The sequence below is a fragment of the Ipomoea nil genome, unplaced genomic scaffold (assembly GCF_001879475.1).
Source record: "Ipomoea nil cultivar Tokyo-kokei standard unplaced genomic scaffold, Asagao_1.1 scaffold0317, whole genome shotgun sequence".
In the NCBI taxonomy this organism is placed as follows: Eukaryota; Viridiplantae; Streptophyta; class Magnoliopsida; order Solanales; family Convolvulaceae; genus Ipomoea; species Ipomoea nil.
In genome coordinates, this window is record NW_017616745.1 from 2,555,860 (window position 1) to 2,579,925 (window position 24,066).

The 24,066-nt window shown below is 35.8% G+C and overlaps 2 protein-coding genes across 3 annotated transcripts; both read left to right on the top strand.

Annotated features, from left to right (window-relative positions):
- Positions 1 to 11,703: 11,703 nt before the first annotated feature.
- Positions 11,704 to 16,143, top strand: LOC109169077 (pentatricopeptide repeat-containing protein At2g06000). Of its 2 annotated transcripts, XM_019317978.1 has the most exons (5): positions 11,704 to 13,757; positions 14,367 to 14,813; positions 15,397 to 15,477; positions 15,581 to 15,604; positions 15,786 to 16,143. In XM_019317978.1, exon 1 carries the CDS (start codon positions 11,925 to 11,927, stop codon positions 13,647 to 13,649), a length of 1,725 nt encoding a protein of 574 aa, XP_019173523.1. In that variant the 5' UTR covers positions 11,704 to 11,924; the 3' UTR covers positions 13,650 to 13,757; positions 14,367 to 14,813; positions 15,397 to 15,477; positions 15,581 to 15,604; positions 15,786 to 16,143. The 2 variants fall into 2 exon arrangements, with proteins under 2 accessions (XP_019173523.1, XP_019173522.1); XM_019317977.1 differs by lacking the exon at positions 15,581 to 15,604.
- A 6,690-nt stretch (positions 16,144 to 22,833) lies between these two features.
- LOC109165761 lies at positions 22,834 to 23,713 on the top strand. Its single transcript, XM_019314683.1, has 2 exons — positions 22,834 to 23,155; positions 23,487 to 23,713. Exons 1-2 carry the CDS (start codon positions 22,867 to 22,869, stop codon positions 23,711 to 23,713), a joined length of 516 nt encoding a protein of 171 aa, XP_019170228.1. The 5' UTR covers positions 22,834 to 22,866.
- Positions 23,714 to 24,066: the final 353 nt, after the last annotated feature.

The window sequence follows — 24,066 nt, forward strand, 5'->3', positions numbered from 1 at the left end:
AGAGGGTTTTAGCGTCATTTATTCGTACGTACTGCTCTTCGGCACGGGGGATTTTTCTGAAAAAAAATATATTTTATTTTCCTAGTGTTTAATTGTATATATTGAAAGTCAACAAATTATATATTTCTATGAGTTAATTTTACTTTTAGTTTTGTAATTATTAGGGTGTTGTTAATTTGAGTCTACAATTTTTAAAATTGATAATTTATTATTTTAATTATTTAATTTTTATCAATTTTTGTCAGTTTGACTAAATTAGTAAATTGTCAACTAATTGTGGTCAAAATCTTGTAATTCAGTGTTGAAGTGAAAGTTAATGTGTGAACCATTGAATTAATACAAAGACATGTAGGATGTGGATAAAAAATTTTAACAATTGGCCGATAATTTAATCATACAGACTAAAATTGATAACATTTGAATAGTTAAGCTACTAAATTGTTAATTTTGAAAGTTGTGAACTGAAATTGACAACACTCTAATAATCATATGAATAAAAGTGAAATTAACTCTATTTCTATTATGCTGAAAGTTAATAAACTTTATTTTTCTATTTGATTCATTTTTCTTGAAAATGAATATATTACTTGTTAAACAATAATGATAATAATAAATAAATAAATAAATAGTGATGATGGTGCCGTGGTTATAATAATAATAATCTGTAAACTAGTTTTAACATATATGAGAGAGAAGAGATAAACTGGTAAATAAATAATATGGAAAATGTCTTCCAATTAAAAACATGTGAAGACATTTTTTTCATTAACAAAAAAAAATAGGCAGAAGTGTCAAATAGGGCTATCTACTACTGCGAAGTGTTCAATTCCCACCACGAACTAAATTAAAGTCTAATCAGCCACACTTACCAGTTAAATTTGTTCAACTGACTTTTTTTTGCAGTTTGCTAACCGATTGTCAATTATTAAAAAGCAAAAATAAAAAAATAAAAAAGAATTTCAGCACGGCAAAGATGGGAAAGCAGCGACAGCAATAGTTGGTAGAGCTCAGCAGTAGGTTTGACGGCGGCGGCAACGAGAGAGGCTCGGTGAATCAGAACAGTGGCAGCTCATCCTCTGATTCTCCGGCGAGTTCTCCTTCTTCAGTGAACTACGAACCAGCAGTAGCTTCGGTCTCCCTTCCGCCGGCGTTCTCTGTTTCGGCAAAGCAGCAGCGACGAAGTAACAGGCGGCGTCCGTTTCCGGCGAGGCAGAACAACGGCAGTGGTGGAAGTCATCCATAGTCTCCATCTCCTCCCGGCGTGAGGCAACGGGCAGCATCCCCTGTTTTAGCGCAGCAGTTTGGGCGGAACCCTTCCTCACATCGTCTCTCTATCTTCCTCGGCGGTTCCCAGCGAAGACCCCATCAGACCAGGCAGGATAGAGAAAGGCAGCAAATCTGGCGGACTTGGGCTCATCTCCTCCCGCGGTGTCAACATGACAGCTCTGGCAGTGTGTATTCTCAGCATGAAGGTGAGCCGGCTGAAATTCCTTTTATATTATTATTATTATTGTTTTTTTAATAATTTAACAGGCAACCTGCAAAAAAAGCCAATCGAACAAATTTAGCTGGTAAGTGGAGCTAATTAGACTTTAATTTAGTTCGTGGTAGAAATTGAACACTTCGCAGTAGTAGATGAGCCTATTTGACACTTCCGCCTAAAAAATATTTTTCTTTGACTTTATTTTCTTTGAATACTCAAACACGGGAAAATATGAAAAATGAATTCCATAAGTCATTTTTCGAGTTTTTAAACGAACTCTGAATATATAAACTTGTCATTTTTGTGTATATAAATTCAATAGCCGATAATTAGGACTCTGGTTATTGAAACTAACAACGGAAGAAGATTGCCTTCTTCTTTTGAGGAAGAAGATGTTGGAAAAATTAGCTTAAAATGGCATAAAATGGCATATTAAGTGGCTATTTTGTGGTACAATTATCAGTGGGGTCCACTTCCGATTTGGGTCGGGTCAAAGTGGATTCGGATTCTTCATAGTAAGACGAAGAGATTGATATATTGTACGCTCAAAACGGATAATGAGTGAATGAGATAGTGATTCTCAAAGTAGACCCATTTAAGTTGGGAAATGAAGGGAAAATGTAGGACTTTGTCCCACATTGGTTTGGAAACAAGATTTGCCCCCCTTATATACATGAGCTCTTTTCAAGCTTGTAGAATTGTATAGCATAGAGGCTCTCTCGCGCGGGGGGGGGGGGGGGGGGGGGGTGCAAATCAAAATCCAACTAGAGGACATGAAAAAGGCTTGAAATCAAGCCCGAGCTCGCGTGCGCGGGCACGAATGTCGTCTGGAAATGGGCTGGCCTTGCGGGCTAAGTTATGCCTAACTTCGTGCTACAGAGGAGCAAGAGAGGTTGTGGTGCACCGAGAGCACAACTCTCGTGCATCTGTGACCTACTCTCGTGCTACAGAGGAGCAAGAGAGGCTGTGGTGCACCGAGAGCACAACTCTCGTGCATTCTGTGACCACGAGAGTGGTGCACTCTTGGGTTGCACCACAGTGCACACGAGAGAACATCTCTCGTGTTGCTGGTCCGTGTGCTCTCGTGTGAACCTGCACCCCAACGGTCTGAAACCCGAAAGTTCAGCCTGTTGTACAGATTAAACTCATCTGTTACGGAATTAATACTGTTTTAATTCCAATTTTTAAATTCTGAGTTTAATCCTACTTAGTGGTGACCGTTACAGGTGTCACACAATTGGTTTTAACACCAATTTAATGGCCATGTTGAATGCTATCACTCCAACATCCCTATATAAAGAGAGGTAGAAGCAGTAGCATTTTACACAGTGAGAAACAAAAGGAATTCCAGGAGCTTTTCATCTCAAAACTCTGCCTCTACTCTCTTCTTTTAGCCAACCAGTGTTCCAGCTTTGCTTTGTTTGCCGGGTTCCTTGTTTAGGTGCTTAAACAAGGAATCGTAGCACGTTTTATCCTGGGAAACCTAGGCTACAACGCTCCTAGCACTTGTGGGAGGTAGCAAATAAGGTTTTAAGGAAAAGAACTTCGTGTTCGAACTCGTGCTAAACCTTTACCCAAACACTCAACCTTTTCCTTCCCAATTTTTCTGTTTTCCCATATAATATTAATCTTTCCGTAGGATTATTATTATTTTTGGGAATTTTCAACCATATTACCCAACAATCTTAAAACCTTATATCCGTTTCCCGTTGATTGTTCATCTCTAATTTCCTAGAAGAAATGGAGATCGAATCCAGTTTTGCCAGCTCTCGGGGAGGATAATGTTGTTGAGAACAACAGTGGTGGGAATGGCAATAATGTTGCTAATTCCCAGGCTACACCAGTGAACGTTGGTTCACAAGATGGTGGGAGCACTGAGGGATATATTCCCATGACTCGGGTACCTACGGTACCGAGTGGTTCGGCCGAAAGACCGGAGAAATTCACCGGTATTGGATCGAATTTCAAAAGGTGGCAACAAAAGATGTTGTTCTACCTAGCAACTCTCGGCTTGGCGAGATTTTTGACCGAGAAAGTTCCCGAATTAAGGGAACATGATGCCCAATCCGTGATGGCAGTTGGCTATTGGAAGGATTCAGACTTCCTATGCCGAAACTACATCCTAAACGGATTATGTGATGCGTTATACGATGTATATCGCAAGATTGGCACAGCGAAAGCGCTGTGGGAAGCTTTGGATCATAAATACCGAAGTGAGGATGCCGGCGCAAAGAAATTTGTGGTTGGCCGATTCCTTGACTTCAAAATGGTTGATTCCAAAACCGTGCTAAGTCAGGTTGAAGATTTACAACTAATCTTTGATGAAATCCGTGACGAAGGCATGACGTTGAGTGAAGCCTTCCTAGTGGGATCTGTTATCCACTTGCTGCCTCCAGGGTGGAAGGACTTCAAGAATTACCTTAAGCATAAGCGAAAGGAAATGAACCTGGAGGACCTGATCCAGCGACTCCGAATTGAGGAGGGGAACAGGACGAATGATGACAGAAATTCTGTCACTGTTGGCGCTAAAGCCAATGTTGTGGAGCATGCTAAAAACTCCAAAAAGAACAAGAAGGACAAGCAAAAGCTAGGTCCGAAAGGAGGCATTACCAAGAAGAAATTTCATGGAAAATGCTTCAATTGTGGCAAGACTGGCCACAAGTCCTCTGAGTGCAAAGTTCCAAAGAAGAAGAACAAGAGTTCTGAAGCCAACATGGTTGAGGAAAGCAATCAGAAGGAGGTCGAGATTAGCCTTTCGGCTATGGTGACCGAGGTGAACCTCGTGGACTCGAACCCACGAGAGTGGTTCATTGATACTGGTGCAACAAGGCATTTGTGTTGCAACCGAGAAATGTTCAACACCTTTGAGACCGTCGAGAGCGAGAAGGTTTGGATGGGAAACTCTGCTCAGTCTGCTGTGGAAGGCGTGGGCAAGGTGGTTCTGAAGATGACTTCAGGGAAGGAACTGACGTTGAACAACGTGCTGTATGTTCCAGAGCTGAGGAAGAATCTGGTGTCTGGCTCACTGTTGAACAAGCATGGCTTTCGCATGGTGTTCGAGTCAGACAAGGTTGTTTTGTCTAAGTTAGGAATGTTTGTAGGCAAAGGTTATATAACTGATGGGCTTTTTAAGCTCAATGTAATGCCTATTATCATGAATAAGAGCAAAGTTAATTCCGTTTACTTGCTTGAGTCTTCCAATTTGTGGCATGGTAGACTAGGTCACGTTAATTATAATTCTATACGTAGATTAATTAACATGGACCATATTCCTAATTTTCAAATTAACACAAATAACAAATGTGAAATTTGTGTTGAGGCAAAATTAACGAAAGTACCTTTCAAATCGGTTGAAGGGGAAACTGAACCACTAGAATTAATCCATAGTGATTTGTGCGATTTTAGATCGATACAAACGAGAGGTGGTAATAAATATTTTATCACGTTTATCGACGATAGCACACGTTATTGCTATGTGTATTTGCTTAAAAGCAAAGACGAATCCTTGGAAAAATTCATTCTTTATAAGAATGAAGTTGAAAACCAACTTAATTGTAAGATTAAGAAAGTTAAAAGCGATCGAGGTGGTGAGTACGAAGCACCTATTGGTGACTTCTGTGCGAGTGTAGGTATAATACACGAGCGTACTGCACCTTACTCACCTCAATCGAACGGTGTTGCCGAACGAAAGAATCGTACATTGAAAGATATGATGAATGCGATGCTTATAAGTTCGGGCCTACCTCAAGACGCGTGGGGTGAGGCTATTTTGACAAGTAATTACCTTTTAAATAAGGTACCCCACAAGAAGCTCGATAAGACTCCTTATGAGCTGTGGAACGGTAGGAAACCTTCCTACCAGTACCTGAAAGTGTGGGGGTGTCTTGCCAAAGTTTTGGTGCCAACACCTAAGAAAGTAAAGATAGGTCCTAAGACAGTGGACTGTATCTTTATTGGCTATGCACATAATAGTAGTGCTTATCGGTTCTTAGTACACGAGTCCCATAATCCGGACGTACACGAGAACACGATAATAGAATCAAGGAATGCATCTTTCTTTGAAAATGTATTTCCTTGTAGGTCCAATGAGGGACCAAGGTCGTCAAAACGAACATTTGACGAAGCTATGGATAATGATAGTGGGGAATCCGAGAGAGAACCCGAGCTCAAGCCAAGACGCAGTAAACGGGCGAGAGTTGGAAAATCATTTGGTCCAGATTTTTTAACTTACTTGTTGGAGTACGATTCGAGTACTCTAACTTGTTTATTAGAAAATGAACCCGATTTTCTATCTTGTTTGATAGAAAACGAGCCTCGAACGTACGGAGAAGCCGTGACTTCTACAGAAGGACCAATGTGGAAAGAGGCTATTAAAAGTGAAGTGGATTCTATTTTACAGAATCACACTTGGGAACTTGTTGATCTTCCTCCGGGTAGTAAACCCTTAGGATCCAAGTGGGTCTTTAAAAGGAAGATCAAACCCGAAGGTTCCATCGAGAAGTATAAGGCTAGGCTTGTAATCAAGGGTTACAGGCAACGCGAGGGCCTTGATTACTTCGACACGTATTCTCCCGTGACGAGAATAAACTCCATTAGAATGATACTTGCTATAGCCGCGCTGCGGAATTTGGAAGTTCATCAAATGGACGTTAAAACCGCTTTCCTAAATGGCGAACTAGATGAGGAAATCTATATGGAACAACCCGAAGGGTTCGTAGTTCCGGGCCAAGAAAGGAAAGTGTGTAAGTTGGTTAAATCGCTATATGGTTTAAAACAAGCGCCTAAGCAATGGCACGAGAAGTTTGACCATGCGATGTTGACTAATGGATTTAAAATAAACGAAAGTGACAAATGTGTCTACGTTAAAGAAACGATAGACGGTTATGTCATTCTTTGTTTATATGTAGATGACATGCTCATCGTTGGTAGTAATGATCGAATGATCAAGTCTACCAAAAACATGTTAAATGCGAGATTTGACATGAAGGATATGGGTTTGGATGATTTAATCCTCGGGATTAGAATCATTAGAAGACCTGATGGTCTGGTGTTAAACCAATCACATTATATTGATAAAATCCTTGAAAATTTTAACAAGGATAATCATCAAGGGACTAGGACGCCATTAGATCGTAGCGTTCATCTAACCAAGAACTACGGGGAGTGTATTTCTCAAGTAGAATATGCTCGGGCTATTGGTAGTTTGATGTATCTAATGAGCTGCACTAGGCCGGATATTGCCTTTGCGGTTAGTAAACTCAGTAGATATACGAGTAACCCCGGTGCCATGCACTGGACGGCAATAGTGAAGGTTCTGAGATACTTAAGGTATACTCGAGACCTTGGACTGCACTATGGGAGATATCCTGCTGTACTTGAAGGGTATAGCGACGCTAGCTGGATATCCGATATTAAGGACTCCAAATCCACGAGTGGCTACGTGTTTACACTAGCCGGTGCAGCCGTTGCATGGAAATCCTCTAAACAGACCGTGATAGCTAGATCCACGATGGAATCTGAGCTGATAGCCTTGGACAAATGTTGTGAAGAGGCTGAATGGCTACGCCATTTTTTAGAGGATATTCCAAATTGGGAAAGACCTGTACCTCCAATGTGTGTGCATTGCGATAGTCAAGCTGCAATTGGACGAGTACAGAATCATATGTATAATGGTAAGTCTAGACATTTGCGTCGTAGACATAATACCATTAGACAACTTCTCACAACTGGTGTTGTCTCGATTGACTACGTAAAGTCAGAAGACAATATAGCGGATCCGCTAACCAAAGGGTTATGTAGAGTAGCTGTGGAGAAGTTGAGACGAGGAATGGGTCTAAAGCCCTTGGTATAAAGTTCTATAGTGGACACCCAACCTAGATGGCACCTAGGTTCAATGGGACAACTAAATTATGGAACGGAGCGTGTCACTGTGGGGGTCTCGGATTCCCTACCACTCCTCGTTAGAAACAGTGGCTCCCGCACAAGGTTAGCATGTTAAATGCTTTAGTGATTCGAATGTCGGTTGACATATGTGAGTATGCGGGATACTCGGGAAAGAATCACCTATGTGAGAGAGAAGTGAGGGTCGCTTCAAAGGAGAATTGACGGGCATAATTCTTCACAAACTCTTGCAGAACCAGGAATGGTGACCCACGACCAAAATGGGCACAATCATGAGAACAAAGCATGGTTGGGAGGTTCCTGTGTGAGATATGTCATCGTCTACACAAACGGCAGTCGGTTCAAAGACATCGCGTTCTACCGTACAGTCAGTAGAGTAAATGTATCTTCACGAGGGAAGGTTCAAAGGGTGTGACCCTACCTATCCTATGCAGGGATCGACCGTTGAACACAGTTGTTTCCGTTTTAAAACTACCCCCGAAAATCAATTTTCATTCATGTGGGAGATTGTTGGAAAAATTAGCTTAAAATGGCATAAAATGGCATATTAAGTGGCTATTTTGTGGTACAATTATCAGTGGGGTCCACTTCCGATTTGGGTCGGGTCAAAGTGGATTCGGATTCTTCGTAGTAAGACGAAGAGATTGATATATTGTACGCTCAAAACGGATAATGAGTGAATGAGATAGTGATTCTCAAAGTAGACCCATTTAAGTTGGGAAATGAAGGGAAAATGTAGGACTTTGTCCCACATTGGTTTGGAAACAAGATTTGCCCCCCTTATATACATGAGCTCTTTTCAAGCTTGTAGAATTGTATAGCATAGAGGCTCTCTCGCGCGAGGGGGGGGGGGGTGCAAATCAAAATCCAACTAGAGGACATGAAAAAGGCTTGAAATCAAGCCCGAGCTCGCGTGCGCGGGCACGAATGTCGTCCGGAAATGGGCTGACCTTGCGGGCTAAGTTATGCCTAACTTCGGTATCATTTTCCAACTGATATAGTCACTTGGTTCGGTCGGAACCGAACCGAGAGCACCTACTCTCGTGCTACAGAGGAGCAAGAGAGGTTGTGGTGCACCGAGAGCACAACTCTCGTGCATCTGTGACCTACTCTCGTGCTACAGAGGAGCAAGAGAGGCTGTGGTGCACCGAGAGCACAACTCTCGTGCATTCTGTGACCACGAGAGTGGTGCACTCTTGGGTTGCACCACAGTGCACACGAGAGATGTACTCTCGTGTTGCTGGTCCGTGTGCTCTCGTGTGAACCTGCACCCCAACGGTCTGAAACCCGAAAGTTCAGCCTGTTGTACAGATTAAACTCATCTGTTACGGAATTAATACTGTTTTAATTCCAATTTTTAAATTCTGAGTTTAATCCTACTTAGTGGTGACCGTTACAGGTGTCACACAATTGGTTTTAACACCAATTTAATGGCCATGTTGAATGCTATCACTCCAACATCCCTATATAAAGAGAGGTAGAAGCAGTAGCATTTTACACAGTGAGAAACAAAAGGAATTCCAGGAGCTTTTCATCTCAAAACTCTGCCTCTACTCTCTTCTTTTAGCCAACCAGTGTTCCAGCTTTGCTTTGTTTGCCGGGTTCCTTGTTTAGGTGCTTAAACAAGGAATAGTAGCACGTTTTATCCTGGGAAACCTAGGCTACAACGCTCCTAGCACTTGTGGGAGGTAGCAAATAAGGTTTTAAGGAAAAGAACTTCGTGTTCGAACTCGTGCTAAACCTTTACCCAAACACTCAACCTTTTCCTTCCCAATTTTTCTGTTTTTCCATATAATATTAATCTTTCCGTAGGATTATTATTATTTTTGGGAATTTTCAACCATATTACCCAACAGAAGGTAACTATTTATCATCTTCTTCAGCAACAAAGCTGACCGACACATAATTTTTTCCTATCAAAACGTTAATTAATTATTATTATTTGTGGACAATTAGATATTAAACTTAAATGTACAAAAATGACAAGTTGATGGTACATATTATATCATTGTAATTATTAACTTTTATTATATTTTACTAGTTTTTTATATGCGCGATGCGCAAAAACATATGCCTAATATTAATATTTTTAAAAATAACTAATAAATCCTTAATAATTAAAATATGTATGAAGTCAAATTTATTTATTATATTAATATAATATATAATGTCTATAAATATTATTATGATTAAAGAATATAAGAAAATATATGGTGGATGCATGTGCATGGTAACAATAATGAAAAAGATAACAGAAGTTATAACGGTAGAGGTATTTTTGTCCAAAAAATTATTTAGTACAAATCTAAAAACACAATGTACAAAATGATTAGCACTAAAAACATAGACATAAATTAGGGATATATCTTTGATCGAGACTTGTTTTTAGATTTAGATAATCTATACTATCTATCTATACTCTATACTATATATAAAAACAAAATCATCTATTTGTGAAATATATTGTAAAATAGTGTACTACAATTCATAATAAAATATATTGTTTCCTACTTTCCTATTTGTACTATAATTTTATATTAAAATTCATATTTTAATATTATAAAATAGTATAATATAATTCTTAATATAATATATTGTTTCGTACTTTCCTATTCATACTACAATTCTATATTAAAATTTATATTCGTAATACAATTATACAAATACAACAATATTGACAATATCAAAGACACCCCAAACAAGTCATATGTTATGCTATTTGAAAAGGAACATTATGCAATCTCTCAAGGGCGCTCTATTTATTTTCGCTAAGCAACTAACAAATTTATGATAATTCCTAGGCCCTAGGGATTAGCAACTAACTACTTGAATTATATTCTTCCATACTTGAATTATGTCTATCTATACTTTGTAAATTACTATTTTAAACTATTATGTCTTGCAATGATTATTATGTTGAAAAGTATTATGTGAGAATTGTTATTTTGAAATCCTGGTATATATTTTGAATTAGTTAAAAAAAGTATTATGCTTTCAATTGCTTATGAAATCTATACTATGATTTGAAGATGATTAGAAAATGATGTGTGAAACGAACAAATGGTTATGATGTTTTGAAAGTATTGAATACTATTATCATGAAATTTATTACCCATTATGCAATATGGAATTATTTTTGGGTGAAGGGTATTATTACTAGGGTATATACCTTTGGGAAAATTACTTTGGGTATATATTATAAATCTTATCTATAGTGTTGAGTGAACCTGATTTACTATAAGTTGTGTTTATAGTGGTGGTTATTATTACTTAGTGTTGTAATTATAGTTTCAAATGTTGTACCTTACTAAAACAATAGTTTGGTGTGCGTACATTTAATAAAATGTCTTACATCATCATTTTGAGAAATATATTACGGAGTATTTTGGTGTGAGTTGTATTCATAGAGTCTCTCTCTTGTTTTGAAAATCCTTTATTTGGTTAAATGTTAGACTTTAGGCATTCTGAAAACTCTGTTGTGAAAATGTTTCTTTTAAGCCTTTGGCTAAATATTTTTTGAAGTGTGATATATTCGAGTTTCAAAACATATTTACAAATTATATCTATTTTCAAAAATAAAAATGTAATTATTTTATAGGGTGGAGTAAAGCTTACTTTAAATTTTATGCTAATTTATTGTTTTGTGTGTTTCAACCCTTGATGTTTTCAGACTAGAGTTTGTAGCTATCTTGAGAGCGCGTTGTAGAGACGTAGTACCTCATAATTGATAGTAGATTCGATCATAATGGTTATATAGTATTGTAGTTTGTGTATATAAATTTATAGAACATTTTTAGCATGTACGTTTGAGCCTAGTTAGTAGCCCAAACGTGGCTGTAGCATCTCGTGCATTTCAAGTTTTATTTTGCTTCCGCATGAATTCTATTTTCAAATATATAAAATGTTTTTTATTTTAGATTTTTTTTTTTTGATGGGGTGTTATTGTGGCGTTGATCCATTATTTATAGATCTATCGATATTATCACCCATTGATGTAAAATAGAACATGTTGTTATAGGACCTAATGTTTTCTAAGAAACATTTGTTTTTGTGCACTCGGTGTAAAGAATAAATCGTATAATTTTTTCAGAGGCATTAGCCTATTCTGTAATTTTATCTTTCCATTTACACAACAGGCTGAATACTTATGTGTATATGTGAATTTATACTTGTTCGATCTTTTATAAGTATATTAAAATAAATAAAATTTGAATAGTGCATTTAATTTACAAGAATTCACTTCCTAAAAGTACATTTTATTGAGTAATTTTTGAATTGTGACCCTAATTGGAAAACACATCGAAAATGTATGAAGATTTGTAAGGGAAAAATAAAGGAAGAAAATAAAACAACAAAAACTGCAGCTAGTGTTGACGCCAGGGCTGCCGCCAACCCTAGGAGTTGCAGAAGCTGCAAACCTCACTATCTCCTCCATTACCGCTCGCTCTCATTTGCATTCTTACTTGAAACCTCAGAATCCATTCCACACGTTATTCTCGTACACATTCAATCGATTCGCCAAGAGTAAAACGGAAATGGCATGACCGAGAACGGAGGTTACATTCAAAAGTTCGATTCAGAACAGTGCGATTTGGAAATAATGCGATTGTGGGTGCATCGGACGTCGAAGATTGCCCCCATTTATCGTTATCTCCATGTCCCGGCCCAGAGAGAACCTCACCACCATTTCCATCTCCTTCGCGGGGGAGCTGAGACGGTTTGGTTCACCAAAGTCATTTGCATACTCTGCGCTCGCCGTTCATCGGGTCTCGATGTCTTCGGCTGCGATTATTTCCGGGAGAATCTGAATCCGGTGATTGCTTTCGATGTTATCGAGCACCTTAATGGTAATTTGAATAACCCCCGTTTGGCATTTAGCTTCTTTCAATTCGCGAGGCTTAATTTGAATCTCGTTCATTCAGTTTCAACATTTCAATTGCTTCTGAGGTCTCACTGTGAAATAGGTCTTCACGATTCGGTTAGATTATTGTTTAATTATATGAGAGCAGATGGGTATTTGCCGGATAGGTCACTTATAGAATGCGTAGTATTGAAGCTCGCAAATGCAGGCAAGTTTGAATTTGCGAAAGAAATTTTGATTTCTGAATCTCAAGTGAACAATGAGAAATGTGGAAATTTTAGTCCTTTATTACACAATAAGTTTTTGAGTTTGTTACTGAAGAAAAACAGGGTGGATGAAGCTGTTTGTTTCTTTAGAGATTATATTTTGAAGTCTCAGAGTTTTTGTTGGGATACTTGCACCTTTAACATTGTGATTCGAGGGCTGTGCCAGGTTGGAAGAGTTGATAGGGCATTTCCATTTTTTAATGGCATGAAGAATTATGGTTGTATTCCTGATCTTGTTACATATAACACACTTATAAATGGGTTGTGCGGTATTGGTGACGTAGATAGAGCACAGGGTTTATTGAGAGAAGTTCAGTTGCTAGACAGATTTTCCCCGGATGTTGTGACATATACTTCAGTTATTTCAGGTTACTGTAAGTTGGGTAGAATGGACGAGGCACTCAACCTTATGGAAGAAATGATTTCCTTTAGGATCCCACCGACCTTAGTTACTTTTAATGTTCTAATAAATGGGTTTGGCAAGGTTGGAGACATGGTTTCAGCTTTAAAGATGTATGAGAGGATGAGTCGTGTTGGCTGTATTCCGGATGTGGTTACTTTCACTTCCCTCATTGATGGTCATTGTCAATCTGATGATTTAGATCAGGGCTTGAAGTTCTGGGATGACATGAACGAGAGAAAGTTGTTCCCAAATGCATATACTTTTTCTATTATTATTATTGCATTGTGCAAGAAAAATAGACTTATTGAAGCCTGTGAAATATTAAGGCAATTAAAATGGAGAACTGATATTGTTCCCCAACCATTCATATACAACCCTGTAGTTGATGGGCTGTGTAAGGGTGGCAATTTAGAACAGGCTAATGCCATTGCCGCAGAAATGGAGGCCAAGGGATGCTGCCATGACAAGATCACATTCACAATTCTCATTCTTGGGCATTGCATGAAAGGGAGAATGCTTGAGGCAATTAACATTTTTAATAAGATGCTAGCAGTGGGATGTGCCCCAGATAAAATCACTATAAGCAGTTTAACATCTGTCCTTCTGAAAGCTGGTATGGCAAAGGAAGCATATCGAATACAGAATGCTGCATCAAAGGATTCACTTGCTGTTATGCCGTCCTCAGAAGGAACTGTGCCATTCAGGACTAATATGGAAGTTCCTGTAGCTGCTTAATCGCCTTGTTACTCTCTTTGCTTTTCTCAGCAGATTATGAAAGACCCTCCTTCCACGTTACTGTCACAGTGGGGTCTCAGTCCATTCATGTACATACAACAGCTAGAGGTAGGTGTCATTAAAATCATCAGTCCTATTTTCCTGTTTAGACTAGATTGAATTTTCAACCCGTAGCTATTTCTCACAGGTTGGCTTTATATTTGAATATTTGGTGTTTGAAACACTGGCATGCATCAAACTCAATCAACATAAGATAGTGAAAAGGTGAAGTTAAAGATAAAAAGCTGGTAGGATAATGGTTATGTGAAGGTGATATTGATTGTCAAAGTAATTGCTTTCTATGAGCTTATACTGTGAGTCATTAAAGGATAATCCTTTGCTTCTCATCTTCTATCTTGACCTACATTCCATGTCAATGATTTGAAGTGATGAAGTCAGCATTTATCTTGTGATATAGCACTCTAGGAACTACTCTTTAATTTATTCTTTAAAGCTTTGGCAATGTGATTTTATTTGCAGTATTTTTTGTTTCCTGCAAGCATTTTGCCATTTTTGAACCAATATGGCAATATGGACAATAGAAGATGCTTTTAAGTTTGAATTGGCAAATTGAATTGCAACAATTATGAGTTTTGACTTCTTTAAAAGAAAATTTTAATGGCATTATAATTCAAAGAGATCAGCTTTCAATTAAGTGTTATTGTTTCTGCTATGCAGGATTTCTAGGCTGTGGATGAGTCTAAAACAACTGCATCTGTAACGAAATGATTGTCCAACAATTTGATGCATAAGGGAATATCTGAAGTATTTTTTATTTTTTGAAAATTGCTGATATTAATTGACTGAGTCATCAGAGGTGCAGATCTATCTATGAACAGGCAATGCAATCAATTACTTAAGGTTGCTGTTCCAAAAAACACATGCTGTCCAACAGTGTTTTGGTGATGGAAGCCTAGGGATAATGAAAACTGAATCAACTAACTTGCTCTTCAGTTTGTGATCTTCAGCATGAATCATAATTTTGGAAGAATTTTGAATGTCCCCTTGGCAGTTTAATTCCTTTGTACAACATTTGGCTTTTCTGAGCGGATATATAATGCCTTTCACCATGATTTTCCAAAATGGAAGATAGAACCAACTTATCCACGAGTCAGTAGGCTAAAGGTATGTTATTCACATTTGAGTGCCAAAATCTCAATAGTTTTATACTGTTTTTATGCCTGTTGTTAGGGTGAGGCTATCTTACAGTTTAGCAGCATGACTTTTTGGTTGAATCGTATATACTTTTTGTCTGCTAAACTTACAGCAGCAGAATTAGTGCAAACTTGTAATTTCATACATTAATTTGTCTGTGTGTAAGGAATTGCTGCTTACACCTATCGATATGAATTATATGCATTGCAGATTATTCTCTTTCTTAGTTCACTATGTTGTCAAGGTTTATTGAAGCTCTCAATATCTTTTAAAGTATGCCATGCCACATGTTTATTCTTTTGATGAAGGCAGTTAAGTTAGCTCATGAGTCCAGAGTCCTTGTTTTCTGAAACTTTCAGTTTGAGCAGAGATTAAGTCACAACTCAATTTTTGGATTCTCTTAGTAATGGAAGTTATCTATTCCAACTGTTCTGCTATCCAAATATATTGAATAAAAATGACGGTTTTTGCTGTGATGTTTTACTCATCCCTAAAGTTTTGAGATGTTTGAGTTATTGTCTTGATGGCTGCCCCCTAATTCTTCCTTGTTCAGGTCTCTTGGTAGTGAAGAGACGAGATATCCAAGAGTTGACAACTGTTGAAAACATACTCTTACACAAGTCAGCACAGTAAGGTATTTTCCTACAAAGCACATTTTGTAAACCTTATTTCTATATCGAACATGCTTTAATTGTAGCTTTTCTGTGATCAAAGGAAACTTTTTTTTTTTTCTTCAGATAATTGTGATATTATGATGAAATGTAAGTATAGAAAGTATTATTGTGTTGTCCTCTCTCCACCCTTTCTTCCCCTCTTCCATTCCCTTTCACACATTTAGCCATCCATGCATGCCATATTCTCCAATGAGATGCATTGCCTCTGTTCATACAACCAGGATTTTTTGGGCAACGAATGTTTATCGGAGATCTTACTCTTCTACAGATCTGTAATGTTTTGAGCTGCATGGCAATTTGAGTTCTGATGGGGTGAGCTCGGGAAGGAGGGACATAAAAAATGTTGCTGCTCGATTCTTTTGCCCCTAAAACAGTGCAAGTACAAAACTTGAGTCTCGCCAATGAGCTCTAGCCTATTGGCTTGAGGGAGGCGCCATTCTTTGTGGGCATTTGGTCCCGTCAGTTTAGGAGTGGCGATAGGTGATAGTTGATAGCTGATACAGTGATACAAAGAAATTGTAATTGTATTCTTTGTCCCCCAGTGGATAGTTGATGCGAAATTGTAACTTGTAATTGTATTCCTTGGAACAAGAAATTATAAATGAAGCATTGTACTTTGTCATTTCTAAGTTATCTTATACCCAATAGGCAATAGTTAGTAGCATGGGTCCAAGAAAACCACTGTCTTGCCCTCCAAGATAGTGACAGCATGATGGGTTTCTCCGGTAATTTGGTTCACATGCCATTTTGATAGGTCAATTGTTATACCAAGGATTAGGGTTCACCTTGTATTGTAGATATTGGTCCAAAAATTATGTGTAGTGCATAATATGCAATTATGCCTACTCTTAATGTAAGGCGGACTTTGATCCATAGTATGACACTCTATGCTAATTGAATAGTTCATTTTTAAAAATTAATCTAATAGTAGAAGATTTTCTTTCAGTCTCCCAATGATCACTTGTGAAATCCATATGAATTATATCACACTTTTTACCCAATAATTTAAAAATTATGATGTTTGATATTGAAAATTATAAGTGTGTTTTCACCGCCTTAAGTCTCGTGTTTTTCTCCTTACAAAACCTTTTCTAGTAAGAAAGCTAGACTAATTGAACCATCCAGAGAAAAACACAACTTTTCACCGGATTCAACTCCACACTATTCTGACTGACATTATCACATGACGAAGAGAAGATGTCTACCATTATGAAAAATACATATACTTGTAAGAAAATATGGTATAAAAGATAACATATACCGTATAAAGTAAATGACTTTATATAATTATCTAGTCTTCTCAATTCAAATATTTAAATAAAATATTATTTTTCTTTACACGATTATTAATTTTTCACATTTAGTATCCGAGCTTTCAGAATGTATCAAATTTAGTTTTTCTAGTAAAATTTTTAATAAAATATTTATTAAACTTCACCCTTTCTTATATAAGTGTATGACTGGTGTGTATTTTGTGGGGAGAATACTCATCCGCATGAAGAGGGAGGGGGGTGGGGGATGGGGGGGGGGGTGTAATGGTTGGTATAGAGAAAGGGATAGCTTTTTTATGACGTCACTTTAGATCGTGGTCCACACAATCATTTATCTCATTATAATTGGATCGATAATTTGCGTGCAGGTTTCGTGTAGCTTACTTGATACAAATAATTTTCATGCATTAGCATACACACATACGATGTGTGTGTGTGAGAGATAATGATCTAATAATCTGTCTGATCAATCAATAAAATGTTATTACATGTAACGGATTATTTTTTATAATGTAATAATGAAAGATAAGGTTGGCTAATTTATAATAACAAATGAATAAAAATACTTTTATTACATGGTGAAAGTTTTTGGCAAAGTTTAAGTAAAATTTACCAAGCTTAAATAATTTACTTTATAGGTTTAGATATTTATGAGTCCTCACCAACTCTGTCCGAAAGATATGTAAATAAGTGATTTAATTTATGTAATTAAGGAGGTGTATTATATTCGATATGACTTTTATAGACTTTAGAGATTTTAATAAACTTTAAAAGTTTGGAGATATTCAATTCAAATTTTTAGAGAATATTTAAAAGTAAGAGATATTCAATTAAGACATTTTTAAACGTTTGGTGGTGTTCAAAAATTTATGAACTTTTATAGATTTTTTTTTTATATTTTTAAATTAGGACTTGTAAACTTTACATTTTTATTTTAGGATGAGTAAATTATCAAAATGGTCCCCTGATTATATCGATTTGAATGATTTGGTCCTTCCGCGATCCGTTACAAAACTGTCTAATTAAGTCATTTGACTTTATTTTCTTCAACCAATTTGATCTTCCGATGCCCAACTCGTCAAATCTCCGATGAACATAAGATTAATATGGTCATTTACTCATACTTTAATTTACCTATGAGTAAATTACATAAATGACCCATTGATCGACTATATACAATTTGACTGATTTAGTCCTTTGACTATCATTTGTTTAACCAATTTGGTCATCATATTGTCAAATATGAAGACCAAATTGGTTAAATAAATGATAGTCAAATGGTTCAGTAGTGATTTGACGACCATTATATCCCTCAGAATATGTTGTCTCATGCATGCGTCAAAGGATCAAAATAGTAAAAAAATGATAATCAAAGGACTACATTAGACAGTTTTTAAATGTGAGGATCAAATCAGTTAAATCGATATAATCAAATAACTATATTTAGATATTTGTTAATATATTATTAATATTACTCCGTATATTTTAAAATTTGTTAACAAAGAAACAAACTACTGTTTCTCGTTCTTCTGCAGAAGCAGAATACAGATCCATGGTAACAGTTACTTGTGAACTCAAATGGTTAAAGGGCTTGTTGTTAAGTCTGGGGGTTCATCATCCCAAAACCATAAAGTTATTTTGTGACAGTCAGTCAGCCCTTCATATTGCAAAGAATCCAGTCTTTCATGAACGCACAAAACACATTGAAGTGGATTGTCATTTTCTTCGCGATGCAATTAAAGATGGTTTGATCTTCCCTTCCTACATTCCTACCAATTCGCAATTAGCTGACATCTTCACAAAGGCTCTTGGGCAAAGGCAATTTGAATAACTTTTTCGCAAGTTGGGCATTTCAGATCCGCATGCTCCAACTTGAGGGGGGGGGGGGGGGGGGGGGGGGGGTGTTGAGATATTTGATGATATTAATCATCTATATTAATAGTCATGTGTCTCTTGGGTTTTCCATATGTCTCTTGAGTTTCCCATGTGTCTCTTGGGTTTTCCATGTGTCTCTTTGTTTTCTCATTTGTATTTATTTTTCATCATCTTGTTAGCACTATATATACAAGTGCTTGTATTGAAGTTGACACAAGACACAATATATTAGTTTTTCCTCTTCTTCTTGTTTATTTGTATTCTACAATTATCAATAAATTAATTAAAAGAAATAATTTCAATAGTATATTGTCTTTATTTTTCTCCAATGTAAAAATTCTTTACATTCGAATTCATCAATTGATTATATTCACTACATTGTCTATTATCTTTTTTTGTGCACTATTTTTTTTAATTAAATATCAAAGTTATAATACAAAATAATGCTATATATTTATTTACCAAGTATTTTATTAATACCATGAAAAAATTTAAAAAAATTTAAATTAATAAAGCCAATCATATTAACTAATTGAGGGATTTGTTGACAAAGAAAGTATTCAGATCACACAACAAATTGAAGTGAGAAACTACCTCGCAATGTCCTTGTTTGACAATCAGCAGTTAGCGGTTAGCGTTAGCGGATTTGATTAGCGAATTATATCAACCGTTGGTAAAAAGATATTTGAAAAAATTAGCTGTTTAAATTAACATTTAAAATGACCTAAGGGTATACATATAATAATAATAATAATAATAATAATAATAATAATAATAAGGGAAAATTGCATTTTTCGTCCCTAAGCTATAGGGTACTTGTAGAATTCGTCCCTGAGTGTTGGTCATGCTCAATTTTCGTCCCTAACTTATCATTGGTGTTGCACTTTTCGTCCCTGAGTTATAGAGTAATTGTAGAATTTGTCCCCGAGTGTTGTTTATGCTCACTTTGCGTCCCTAAGTTATCATTTGCGTTGCACTTTTCGTCCCTAAGTTATACTAAAATTGCAATTTTTGTCCCTAATCACTACTTTATAAATGGTATACTACGTCACTTAATAGACGGATGTTTTTTAAATAACCACTATCTTATATATTTTGTTATACTACGTCATTTAATAGACAACGGGTTTTTAAATAACCGTCTATAACTTAATTAATTTTTTTTTATGTCATACACTTTAAATAACCACCGGCGGTTTTTTTATACATACACGACAGTTTTCGAAGTGTCGCGTGTGTAAGTGACTGCCGTTGTAAATATGCACTTTCTACAACGGTTTGGAAATCGTCGTGTATGTTAACTATATACGGTGGTTAAAAAACTGCCGTGTATGTCAACTATATAGGTAGTTATTTAAACAACCGTCGTCTATTAAGTGACGTAGTATAAGTGTATAACACAATATATTAGACAACGGTTATTTAAAAAGTGATGTAGTATACCATTTATGTAGTAGTGATTATGGGCAAAATTTGCAATTTTAGTATAACTCAAGGACGAAAAGCGCAACGTCAATGATAACTTAGGGACGAAAAGTGAACATGACCAACACTTAGGGACGAATCCTACAATTACCTTATAACTCAGGGCCGAAAAGTGCAACGCCAATGATAACTTAGGGACAAAAAGTGAGCATGACCAACACTTAGGGACGAATTCTACAATTACCCTATAACTTAGGGATGAAAAGTGCAATTTTCCCTAATAATAATAATAATAATTATTATTATTATTATTATTATTATTATTATTATTATTGTATTAATAATAATTTTTAAAAAAATATAGATGTGTTTGGAGAAATTATTTTAAAAAACGCTAAGTGAAAATGTTGTAAATTGCAATGTTTGTATTTCAGTGGTTTGGAACAAATTATTGCTTCAAACTGTTGAATAACCAAAACACTTTCTTTAGTATTTTGATCTTTGGGTTACATCATATTCACCAATCGTCCAATATATTTGGGTTATATTACAATAAAAAATTTTTAAATTTTTACTACATCTAAAAATTCCTTAAATTAGGAACTTCTTTATCCATAATAATTTATTCAACAATAATGATTGAACTGAATGAACACTAACCAAAACACCGAAATGACTGGTACCATTGAGTCATTCATTGATCTTGTATATATGCGCATTCATTAAATATATTAGAACCCGTTGCAACAAAAATACTTTGTTACTATTTAAAAATTTTTAGTAATAATTATAATGAATCTCCTGTATTACATTTTATTCATATACTATGAATTACATATTTAAATAAACAAATGAGACATTAAATTACTTATGTTGAACTTCTCATATATATAATCTTGTATTGATATACTTTCAAATATTTATTTAATTATAAACATTGGGTAGAAAAAATGACCGTCAAATTATTAAATCAAATGAATAGTTCAGATTGTTCAGATTTTTATTTTTATTGAGATTTCCTAAATTATCCTTAATTATATAATTATTCGATCTGTTAACTTTTCCATTAAGTACCGTTAATTCATCGTTAGTCTAATTCTAATATTAAAGTCTAATATAGAATTATAACTACAACATTAATCTAATTCTAATATTAAAGTCTTAATAGAACTCTAACCACAAATCCGGCAAATTATGTTGTGAGCACGTGCCCACCTTGCAAGGTGGGCACGGTTCCACATCCATAATTTCTATAATGTAAATTCATAATTTCTATACTGTAGATCCATAATTTCTATATTGTAGATTCATAAAATTTATACTTTAGATTCCAATTGTTGAACTCTATTTTCACAAATCAGAGAACTATATGTTCATAATTGATAACTATACGGTTTAGAAATTATGAATTTACAGTATAGAAATTATGAATCTACAGTACAGATATTATGAATCTGCAGTATAGAAATTATGAATCTACTGTATAGAAATTATGAATCTACTGTATTTAAATTATAAATCTACAGTTTAGAAATTATAAATCTAAAGTATAGAAATTATGCATATGGAACCGTGCCCACCTTGCAAGGTGGGCACGAGCTCATAGCACAACGCTCCTACTGCTAGAATCTCCCCAAACAATATTACTCCGTAGTATATATTTAATATTGAGTTAATACCCAAAATCGTCCTCGACTATAGTGGTTTTTCTCAATTTCGTCCTAAACGACTTTGGTGACCTAATATCGTCCCAGACTTTTGTGTTTCGCTCAATTTAGTCCTCCATTTGTTATTTCGTCAAATTGGTGTTAAATAAAGGGACAATTCAGTAATGTCAATATTGATCTCTCTTTACTTTCAACTTGTGAAGTGCGAAATTCCTCTTTCTTGTACGAATTACACCCAGAATTACTCCCGGACCTGCAAATCAAATTTTATATTCGCAGTTTTAGGAGTAATTCTGGGAGTAATTCGTAAAAAAAAGGGATTTCGCAGTTCACATGTCTATGAGTAAAGAGATGCCAATATTAAAATTATTGAATTGTCTATTTATTTAACACCAAATGGACAGAATAACAAATGAAGGACTAAATTGAGCAAAAATACAAAAGTCTGGGACTAAATTGAGCGAAACACAAAAGTCTGGGACGATATTAGGTCACCAAAGTCGTTTAGGACGAAATTGAGAAAAACCACTATAGTCGAGGACGATTTTTGGTATTAACTCATTTAATATTTTATGCTTTAATTTTTATTTGCTCTCCCTTATATCCTGTATTTGATTTCAACCATACCCATATAATTATTTTATTGACAATAAGTATAATCAATCTTGACTATATTATCTTGCATTTGTAAACTTAGAATTACCAATTTAAATACGCAAATTCAACATTCAATTATCTATGCATGAACAATTCCAATATAATCTTGCCTTTATATATACTTTAAAATACTTATTTAAAAAAAAAACATTGGGCATTATCCCAATCGCGCAATGCGCGTAAAAAACTAGTATTATTATAAAAATATATAAAAAATTATAAATAATAAGAATTAAAGTTGAAGTTGGTAAGAATATATTCAATTTATAAATTTATGATTTTTTAGATTTTTTTTTAAAATTATAAAAATTTATGAATATTTTTATAGATTCATACAAAAGTCAATAAAAGATTTATGTATCCTAATTTAGTAATTTTCGCATCCATATATATATGCCAACCACCCAAGCCGTTAGCTTAAACACAAACGCCCCAGCCCCGCCTTCTCTCTGCCATGGAAGAAGCTGCGAAGTTACTTTGTTCCGGTGGTGGCTACGGCGATTTGGCCGCCGAAGGGGAAGGAAAGTGCTCCGTCGTCATTGCTGCGATATCTTCTGCCGCCGCGGAAATCAACAACGGAGATAGTTCCGGTGAAGGTGAAGCCGACTATCACCACCGCAACGGCGGCGGCGACTCCGATTACCGGCGGCCTCGAAAGTTGAGAAAGTATCGCTCCATAGCCGCGATTTATCAGTCCACCAAACCCTCGGAGATCACCATCAACACCACCGCCAAACGCCGTCGTACGTAGTAGTCTGATCTAAACCTCTTCGCTAATTTTATTAATTTCATTCAAAATATTCGTTCAATTTATTACATTTTTTAAAAATCCTAAAATTATTAACTGTATGTCTGATTGTCTGTATCATATCATTGAAACATTAACCCTAGTATCTCTAAATCCTGTGTATATATACCGCCTTTTTGCTTATATATATATACACAGAGATAGATGCATATATATATATATATAAGTATACTGAATATATATGTAGTATATATTCCAAAATTTCATTATTATTGTTACAACGGATTATATTACGATATATATGATGTATACACACGTGGTTTAAGGAGGGAAAAACAACGGCAAGAAGGCAGCAAAGAGAACAATGAAGGCGGCGGCGGCGGATGATGAAGAAGTTGGAAACAAAGCGGCGGCGGCGGTGTCGACTGGCGGCGGCGACAGTAATTTTATAGAGGTGGAGAGTTTGGAAGAAGCTGCAGAGATGGAGGAGGCGTGCCGGAGAAGAAAGCCCAAGTTTCGATCGATCCTTGAGCTCTATGAGATTCTTAATTAACTAACAAACTTTGTCCAGTAATTGTTATGTTTCTTGGGATAATTGAAATTATATTGATGTTTGATCGTTGTTTTAGCACCACTGTATTGTTCTAGTTCGTTCTACAAAGACTTTCTAATTCGATCGGTTTACCTTTTAAGTATAATGTATATGCATAGGAGTGTTGTTTATCTCATTCATACTTTTCTTAGCTCGCAAAAAATGTGATGCTTGGAATGAACATTTAACTTGCTCTTATAGTCTCATATAATATACGTGTGTAATATATTTATATATATGTGTGTGTGCGCTTGTTTATACATCATGGCCGGGGCAAAATAAGTTGCCCAATATATTGTGACAAGTGGAGAAGA

What these genes read in the sequence shown, in the direction of transcription:
- LOC109169077 (XM_019317978.1), top strand. Translation starts at nt 11,925, where the DNA reads ATGACCGAGAACGGAGGTTACATTCAAAAGTTCGATTCAGAACAGTGC.
- LOC109165761 (XM_019314683.1), top strand. Translation starts at nt 22,867, where the DNA reads ATGGAAGAAGCTGCGAAGTTACTTTGTTCCGGTGGTGGCTACGGCGAT. An exon ending in CACCACCGCCAAACGCCGTC is followed by an intron (nt 23,156 to 23,486) that starts GTACGTAGTAGT and finishes ACGTGGTTTAAG; the next exon opens with GAGGGAAAAACAACGGCAAG.